Source organism: Convolutriloba macropyga, chromosome 6 (assembly GCF_964194025.1).
Source record: "Convolutriloba macropyga chromosome 6, txConMacr16.3, whole genome shotgun sequence".
Lineage (NCBI taxonomy): Eukaryota > Metazoa > Xenacoelomorpha > Acoela > Convolutidae > Convolutriloba > Convolutriloba macropyga.
In genome coordinates this window covers 611283-621151 of record NC_134473.1, presented here as the reverse complement: position 1 = coordinate 621151, position 9869 = coordinate 611283, and the positions used below count along the sequence as shown (strand labels likewise).

The window sequence follows — 9869 nt, the reverse complement described above, 5'->3', positions numbered from 1 at the left end:
AAGCAGAGGATGCGCCGATCAACTCTTTGCCCTGCGTCAAATAATAGAGAAATCAATGGCGTTTCAATTGGATATTAGCTTTTGTTTCATAGACTTTCGAGCGGCATTCGATTCTGTCGATCGTGAGCAGATGTACCAGATAATGAAACACTATGGTCTTCCGCAAAAAGTGATAAACATCATACGAAACAGCTATGATGGATTCAAATGTCGAGTCAAAGCCGAAGGTGAGAAAGGACGCTTATTTGATGTCAGAACGGGCGTTAGGCAGGGTGATGTGTGGTCCCCAATCCTATTCGGCCTTGTCATCAACTACATTTTGGCTAACTCGGTGCATGGAGGATTAGACATTGGGAGATTGGTGGCTGACTTAGATTTTGCTGATGATGTTGCTCTCGTGGGGGTCTCAGACAGTGAGGTGCAAGAAAACCTACATCGAATCGAGGCCCTTGCGGAAGCCGCTGGTCTGAAGATTAATGTGGCCAAAACAAAGAATATGGGCGTAAAATGCGACAGCCCAAATGTTGTTGCAGTGCCTAGTATCCAACAGAACGTGGAGATACTCACTGGAACACATAAAGGCAAACTAGGACTCCTGGCAGAGACATCTAGCCAGTCACGACTAACCATCAGCACGGAGGTGCTGCTGGGAACGAAAAATAAAGCGGGCTGGTTCGAAACACAAGATGGCCGGAAGCTAAGATTGAAAAGCTTAGCGGTGGCTAAGCCAGCGTTGGTAGCTTCACAACAACAATCTGCGGTAGCAGATTCAGAGTCACTAGAAAATCAGAGTCGGTCAGTGGTGGCTGACCAAGAGTCTTTAAGATGTCAGAATTGTCAGCGGCAATTCAGTACAGTTACCGGACGCAAAGTGCACCAAACAAGATTCTGCAAAGCCGGTTTGTCAAAGAATGTCGTCGACAAGTCAAAGTTCGAGCAACTAGAGGCGAGCCTTACCTGTGACAAGTGTGAAAGAAAGTTCAAAACAGTCAATGGCCGAAAAGTTCACCAATCGAGATACTGTGGCAAACCTAAAGCAGCTGCCACACGCGTGTTTTCCTGCAAAGTACAAGATGTTCTCGGAAACGAGTTTGAAAACATAGAAGCGTTCAAGTATCTCGGATCATATGTCAGCCTCAAGCATGGAGACCTGCAGGAAGTCAATTGCAAACTTGCAGAAGGTAGACAACGGTTTGCTAACTTCCAAAATCTCTGGAAGAGCAAGCAGCTCAGCGTGCACCTCAAGTGCAATTTGTACAAAGCACTCGTTTTATCAGCCGTGCTGTACAGCTCAGAGACTTGGACTCTTTCGAAATTAATGGAGAGAAAACTTGAGAGTTTCCACTGTGGTTGTCTTCGGAGAATTCTACGTGTGTCATATCTGGAGAAAGCAACGAACGAAGAAATTATGTCAAGATCACGAATGCCCCAACTATACACGATGATCATGCTCAAACGGATAAAATGGTACGGACACATCCAGAGAATGGAACCAGGAAGATTAGCCCGCAGTGCCTTCGATTGGGACCCGCCCGATCAATACGTCCATGCTAGACGCGCTCCTGGGGGGCAACGGAAAACGTGGGTGAGTCAAATCGAAGGAGACTGTGTACGAAACAAAGTATCATTCACCAGATTGCAGGAGAAAGCAGCAACCGGGTCAAAGAATGCCTTCAACAATTTCGTCGTACAGCACTTCACAGAATAACCAAACAAATAACTCTTCTTGATTTGTTTGTATTTATTGCCAACCGTGCCTTTATTTCATATTTGGAATTAAAGTGTTGAAACAGTAGTAGTAGTAATAGTAGTAGTAGTAGTAGTAGTAGTAGTAGTAGTAGTAGTAGTAGTAGTAGTAGTAGTAGTAGTAGTAGTAGTAGTAGTATTGAGCGCAAGGCCATTTTGCAGTAAGAAAAAAAATTAATCTCAGGCCATTTGGGAAATTACTTACATGTAAAATGGCTTTTAAAATGGACATCGCCATAAAATTTTTTCTAGAGGCCAAAATAAAATTTTTTACCCGGAAAGGAAAAAAGGGAACTTTTTGGGCCCATTGAGCAAAAAAAAATCTGATTCCCGAACTTTTTTGGAAAAGTAGTAATATGATTATTTTGGCCTCAAAGAAAAAAAAATTTTGGTGAAATCTCCATTTTACAATTTCTGATTTTCAAATGAAATCAAATTTTTTCGGTAGTAATAATTTTTTTGATTTTTCAAAATTGGCCATTTTCTCAAATGTTTAGTCCAATAGAGCAATTTTCGTTTTCTGAGGTAGATATATGCCAATCAGTTTGAATAAGGTACTCCTATGTAAAGTTTTGGCCGTAGCAATGTATCCGCTTAACTTCATTTCGGGGCTCAAAAACAAATTCTGAGAAATGGCTTGTCATTATTGCACAGTACTGATTATCAGCAAGGTTGACGTCAATTTTTCTATCAGATTTGTCAAATGTTAAATTTAACGATGCAAAAGGACTAATATCAGGGAATCAAGATTCCATTATTACAAATTCTTTATGTAAGATTAAAAGATTCATTATGCTAGGATTAAAAGATTAACAACCATAATCAATTAGTTGTTATATATAATAAATTGTTGTTTCATTAAGTTGATGTATATATATAGTGGAGAGAATATACCAGATGCATCAATTTTTTCTAACTTGATTCATCTTGTCTTATGAACTTTGATGTATGAACCTAAAATGTGTAAAATTTTCTTCGCTTAACATATAAAACTATGTAATGAGCAAAATGTACGCCCAACATGAGGCTCGAACTCGCAACACTGGGTTTAAAAGTCTCATGCTCTACCGACTGAGCTACCCGTAGTTCGTCATATCAGGATCTAATCTATTTGATTATAGAAAGTTGCTTAGTGAGCTTAGTAACCTGTTACTCGTTACATAGTATCGTGGTTATAACAACATATAATTAGTAACGGGGATTGTAAAACTCTAAGTTGGAGTTAAAAAACGACAGGTAGAGCTCTTTTTATCATCAAGTTCGACTATACAACTCAATTCAACTGCGTGTAAATTTTGTACAAAGCTCTTGTTTTCCAACGCTCAGCAAAGGAGGTGTGGGTTTTGGGGAAATAAATCGACTGGTTACTAAGCAAACATTGCCATTATTTCTGTCGCATATTCAAATTTTGGTTGCCATTGAATTATAATTATTGACTGACTTCTAATTTATAAATACTATATAAAATAAATTAGAGAAGAAGGTGGTTGTGTAACTAGTTAGGTGTCCAACAAGTTATATCTCCAAATATTTTAAAAGCACATGTAAAATTTTAGAAAGAGGCTTGTTGACATACTAATGTGGGGGCCAAAAGATCCCCTATAGCAATCGAACGCGGATCGATCGCGTGGCAGGCGACAATTCTACATCTGAACCACCGATATTTGACTGCCAGTTTTCTGAGGTAGATATATGCCAAACGTGCGCCCGGGGGTGTTAGAGATATAAACCAACAAAGCTTGGGGAGGGGGGGTTGGTCAAAACAGAATAGATCAAAATACTTGTTCCCATTAAGACAACGTGACATTGTGGGAAGTGAAAAAAAATGAGAGTTTTAAGAATTACTGAATAACATGGAAATTAACAACCATAATCAATTAGTTGTTATATATAATAAATTGTTGTTTCATTAAGTTGATGTATATATATAGTGGAGAGAATATACCAGATGCATCAATTTTTTCTAACTTGATACATCTTGTCTTATGAACTTTGATGTATGAACCTAAAATGTGTAAAATTTTCTTCGCTTAACATATAAAACTATGTAATGAGCAAAATGTACGCCCAACATGAGGCTCGAACTCGCAACCCTGGGTTTAAAAGTCTCATGCTCTACCGACTGAGCTACCCGTAGTTCGTCATGTCAGGATCTAATCTATTTGATTATAGAAAGTTGCTTAGTGAGCTTAGTAACCTGTTACTCGTTACATAGTATCGTGGTTATAACAACATATAATTAGTAACGGGGATTGTAAAACTCTAAGTTGGAGTTAAAAAACGACAGGTAGAGCTCTTTTTATCATCAAGTTCGACTATACAACTCAATTCAACTGCGTGTAAATTTTGTACAAAGCTCTTGTTTTCCAACGCTCAGCGAAGGAGGTGTGGGTTTTGGGGAAATAAATCGACTGGTTACTAAGCAAACATTGCCATTATTTCTGTCGCATATTCAAATTTTGGTTGCCATTGAATTATAATTATTGACTGACTTCTAATTTATAAATACTATATAAAATAAATTAGAGAAGAAGCTGGTTGTGTAACTAGTTAGGTGTCCAACAAGTTATATCTCCAATTATTTTAAAAGCACATGTAAAATTTTAGAAAGAGGCTTGTTGACATACTAACGTGGGGGCCAAAAGATCCCCTATAGCAATCGAACGCGGATCGATCGCGTGGCAGGCGACAATTCTACATCTGAACCACCGATATTTGACTGCCAGTTTTCTGAGGTAGATATATGCCAAACGTGCGCCCGGGGGTGTTAGAGATATAAACCAACAAGGCTTGGGGAGGGGGGTTGGTCAAAACAGAATAGATCAAAATACTTGTTCCCATTAAGACAACGTGACATTGTGGGAAGTGAAAAAAAATGAGAGTTTTAAGAATTACTGAATAACATGGAAATTATTATTATTTTAACTGAAAATTTCAAACTACCATTGTTACGTACAAAATACCACTCGGCAAAAAGAATGTTGCTGTATTGCATAACGCTGATTGAGCGCGGTTCATGTTTATGCAAATATGAATGAAGTGAACTAAAGAAACGCCAAATAACTTTGCTATCGAATTGTTTTGTTGTTTTGACTACTTGAACATCATGAATTAGATGTTTTGCAGTTGATTCAATATTTAATGTTTGATTCAATTCAATTTCAATGAATCAGATATCGAAAGGTTTCGCTGAATGTGTTCTACTGTAATTGAAGTGAAATCTACTATATACGGCAATAACTATGCAATTGAGTCTTAATTTAATCCGATTAAATTAAGACTCAGTCCGACCGAGTCTTTCTTGTTTGAATGAAAAGTGAACACATTCTTTGTTTCTTTGCACTGACTAACCATGCACTACGCACTAAATGAGCATGTGCTAGAATGTTCAAACAGAATTTGCTGCTGACTTCTAAACTCATATTCAAACATTAGAGGAAATACCATATAGAAGCATTAGGGGACTTACTAATACACTCAGTGATAAATATTCGTTCGTGTATGCTACACTTGTCATAAATGGGACAATACATTTGAGCAAACTACCTCAACGGATACCAACGAACCAGCCGGTGTGACATTCCTGCCGCAGATTTACAATTTGTCTCTTGAATTCAGTTAATTTTCAAAATGCCAGCTCGGGAGTCCTTTTCTTGTTTCTAATCATGCTTGGTAAGACCCTTTTGTTAGAATATAACTTCTAAAAAGATATTATTTCTACTAATATGTTAATCTAATATCTTATTTCTATGATTTTAAATCTAAATGTATAAAAAAATTTCTCAGCTCCCTTCTCTAAAAATTATTCTATTTCGTTGGGACTAGCCATGATATCATTACGTGCTTTTCTCTGAAATCTGGCGGAAAAAGAATTGTGAATTTCAGAAGTGAGACCATCAAAAAACTTTTAAATTGTGCATTAAATTATTATAAATTTCTATCATTTTAAATATTTTTAATTTCTATCATTTTAAAAGATATAAAAAAAGGGTTTCTCAGCTCCCTTCTCTAAAAATTATTCTATTTCGTTGAGACTAGTCATAATATTATTACGTGCTTTTCTCTAAAATCTGGCGCAAAAAGAATTGTGAAATTCAGAAGTGAGACCATCAAAAAAAACTTTTAAATTCTGCATTAAAACATTATAAATTTCTATCATTTTAAATATTTTTAATTTCTATCATTTCAATAGATATAAAAAAAATGTTTCTCAGCACCCTTCGCTAAAAATTATTTTATTTTATTGAAATTTGTCATGATACTACTATGTGTTTGTTTTTAAAATCTGGCGGAAAATTTTTGTGAATTTCATAAGTCACACTATCAAAAAAGCATTTTGAAATGTGCATAAATTTTTTATTGTAAAGTTGGATTTAACGTAATTACAAAATCATATAAGTCATTCCCATAAATTGAATACGCCAGAAATGGCGGTTGTATCAAGAAGTGCGATTAGACCGAATGGTCCAATTATTGGTCTTAGAGACAAAATCCGCATCTAACTTGGATAGTTGAAAAAGTGAATGTTTTTGTTTCTTTTTCGTTTGTGCCCCCTCCCCCCGTTGGGGCATATTATTTGCACCACAGAGACGCACCCGCCATATAATTACATAGTGTTTTAGAATCTAATGGTACATGATCCGTAAATATTGGCTGAATAACGTTCGGGAGGTTTATAAATGAAAAAGATCACCTCTGCTTAATCGCTGCGACAGTTCTGATTAAGAAACGGCGGTAAAATGCACAATACACTTAAATTAACGTGTTCAATATTGTTGTTTTTAACTCTGTCAGAGAGTCCACTATCGCAAGTATCTCCTTCTAGAACTCCTGTGATTTGTTCTGTCGGACATATCCGATGATAGAGAGAATGACAAGCTCCAACTGCTGCTTGATTGGTTTCTTGACCCGAATGTAGTTGAGGGGGTCGTCATTCCACAGCTACCCGTCTTCTTTGAAGACGCACAGCAGTGGGAACAACACTTCCCGCACCAACACTCCAAACTGAATCTTAATTCAAACTTGTAAATAAATAAAATACTGCGCCATTGTCGTTTCAAGCTTTATTAATGTGTCTAAGAGCAAACTTAATAACAATACGTCTTCTTATAATAACAATAACCACAAGACATGTCAACCGGGACAGTGGTCTAGTGGTATGACTCTCAGTTAGGGCGCAGGAGGTCGCGGTTTCAATCCCCGACTCTCGCCAGCTCCTATTGCATTTACTTATTTAATCAAAGAACTCGAGTAAGTTTTCGTCAAACCTCGAATTGACTGGTCTTATTTAGATGCGGAGTTTGCGGCCCGAATGAAAGATCTGGTTTAGACAAAGATTTTGTGGCGCGAATGCAGCAAATATGCAGCAAATTGCTAATTGTGAATTTTGTTTTTTTCTAAACAATTTAAATCTAGGTCGTCAAGGCCTTTGAGCAATAAGCCGTATTCGTTTGTCACTATAATTTTTTATACACTAGAGGCAGCAGTTATGCAACAAATTCGTTACTTGAATAGTTAGCACTTTTGACTAAAAAATGTGTATCTGATTCCAAAGCACATCCATATACTCATCTAGAATGACAAATAATGACATTCCTTTTACTCTACAGCTCTAACCGTCCGTCTAATTGTGGTTGATTTAACACTGGAGGCAGAAAAAATGCAACAAAACTATTCGTAGAAATATAACCATTTTTAACTCAAAAATATAATGAATGGCCTCAGAGAAGCTAAAAATACAAAAAATTTTCTTTTGGAGAGAATGTCAAAAAATTGCAAAAATTTGACTAATTTTTGCAGAAAAAATATCTCAATGCCACTTGACAAAAATTAATCTCAAAAGCCATTTGAAAGTTACTACTACCGAGTTTACTACCAATTGTAAAACGGATTTTTGACAAAAAAATTTTTTTCAAGTGGCCTGAGATAGTGGAATTTTATTTTCATTTGGCCTTGCTATCAAGTAGTAGTAATAGTAGTAGTAGTAATAGTAGTAGTAGTAGTAGTAGTAGTAGTAGTAGTAGTAGTAGTAGTAGTAGTAGCAGTAGTAGTAGTAGTAGTAGTAGTAGTAGTAGTAGTAGTAGTAGTAGTAGTAGTAGTAGTAGTAGTAGTAGTAGTAGTAGTAGTAGTAGTAGTAGTAGTAGTAGTAGTAGTAGTAGTAGGAGTAGTAATAAAAAAAATGCCTCAATGAAAAGGGTACTCTGATTCAAGAACTTGCTGGTAAGGTAGCATCAAAAAATATGTTTGGCGAAAAAATCTTGTTTGCAGAAATTGGTGTCCAGAAACATTAAAGCTCATGTCTAAGGATGGCCAAGTGCTAGGAAAGAAAGAGGAAAGGTGGACGAAAAACTTCAAACAACTCTTGAATCCGTCAAATAGAATCAGAACTTGTCCATCACCAATTTTTGAAGCCGCAAAAGACCTTGGGATGGATCTTGGTCCCATTCGTTTGAATGAAGTTATTGATGTTGTACGAAACTTGAAAAATGGTAAAACTAGTGGACCAGATGAAATCTTAGCTGAAATATTAAAAGCTCATGACGGCCTTGCGCAAGTGCTCTGGAATATAATAGACAATTCGTGGAAATCAGAACATCTACCAGAGGACTGGAAATTTGCGCAGGTTGTACCACTGTACAAAAATAAAGGAAAACGAACAGACTGTAGCAATTATTGTGGCATCTCTCTACTGTCAGTGCCGGGGAAAAGAATTGCTGCAGTAACTTTAAACAGATGCAAGGAAGCTCTTGATAAGGTATTGACGGAAGAGCAGCGTGTATTCTGGAAGAGCAGAGGTTGTACCAACCAGCATTTGCGCTGAGACAGATCAATGAAAAAGCATCGATGTACCAAGTTGATCTTAGTCTCTGCTTTATTGACTTTAGAGCGGCTTTCGATTCAGTTGAGAGAGACCGCTTGTACGAAATACTGAGGCATTGTGGACTACACGTAAAAATTGTGAATGTTATCAAAAGTAGCTATGACGGCCTCAACTGTCGAGTCAAATCTAATGGAGTGGTTGGGATGCCTTTGACGTCAGAGCTGGAGTTCGTCGAGGTAACGTATGGTCTCCATTCTTGATCGGACTTGTCATTAATTACGCATTGGCAAACTCGGTGCCTGGTGGAATAGACATTGACCAAAATGTTGCAGACCTTGACTTTCCTGATGATCTGCCCTTGTGGGAAATTGCGATCCGGATGTTGAGGAGATCCTACATAGGATTGAAGAAACTGCTCAGAAGGTTGGTCTTCTGATTAATGTTAGCAATACCAAAAACATAGGAGTATCGTTTTAACAACCAATGGACTCAACATCAGCACCGCAAAACAGGTCGTGATTATAACAGGTTGTTACAAAGGACAAAATGGATTCCTCAGGAAGATAGACAAAGTCTCGACTTTATCCATTGCCACGGAGGTGCTCGGAGGAACGAAGAAAAAGCAGGCTGGTTTGTAACCCTGAAAAGAGATAAGTTCCCTTTGAAACATTTGACATTCGAGACTAGTCACAATCGACCACCGGAACCTACCAACAAAACAAAAGTGTGCTCGAAGTGTAAGCGTTGTTTTGACACTGTGGTTGCAAGATCGGATAGCAAGGCCAATCCCGGAATTTGGGACTCAAGGTTCAACAAAATAAATTTTGATTTAAAAATTTTCAACGCGCTAGCAAAAAGTTGCCCTGGAAGCAGCAGCCAGTCCTAAAAGTTTCATGAGTCCTTCATATAGTACAAATATGAACAATGAGTAATTGATGCTGAGAAGGCAACATTTTTTCATTTTCTCTTCGCATGCACTGTTGGACTGGCCTATGGCCCATCAGCTTCAAAAGCGCTGAAACAATTGGCTGCGAGTTTCTCTGCGAGAAAAGATGACAATAGCGCTGGCATCATATAATCTAAAATAAGAAATCAGGAAAAATCTCAAGGAGATTTTTCCATTTTCTGCATTCGAGGCTCAAGGACACTTAGGCGGCGCTAAATTTTTGATGCTTCAATGGAAGCTGTGGTTGAAGAAAAGAGGTTGTTAGTTTGACTCATCTTCTTTCACCATTAGTTGTTTGTTGAATAGCCGAGATAGCTGAGAGGCTATTACTGGCCTTCTATTGGTTTTTTTTGGCGT

At 37.5% G+C, this 9869-nt stretch overlaps 1 protein-coding gene across 1 annotated transcript; it reads left to right on the top strand.

Annotated features, from left to right (window-relative positions):
• The first annotated feature begins 8041 nt into the window (after positions 1 to 8041).
• Positions 8042 to 9644, top strand: LOC142340644 (uncharacterized). The gene is made up of 3 exons (XM_075391335.1): positions 8042 to 8436; positions 8631 to 8802; positions 9513 to 9644. The coding sequence occupies exons 1-3, from the start codon at positions 8042 to 8044 to the stop codon at positions 9642 to 9644; spliced, it is 699 nt and encodes a 232-aa protein (XP_075247450.1).
• Positions 9645 to 9869: the final 225 nt, after the last annotated feature.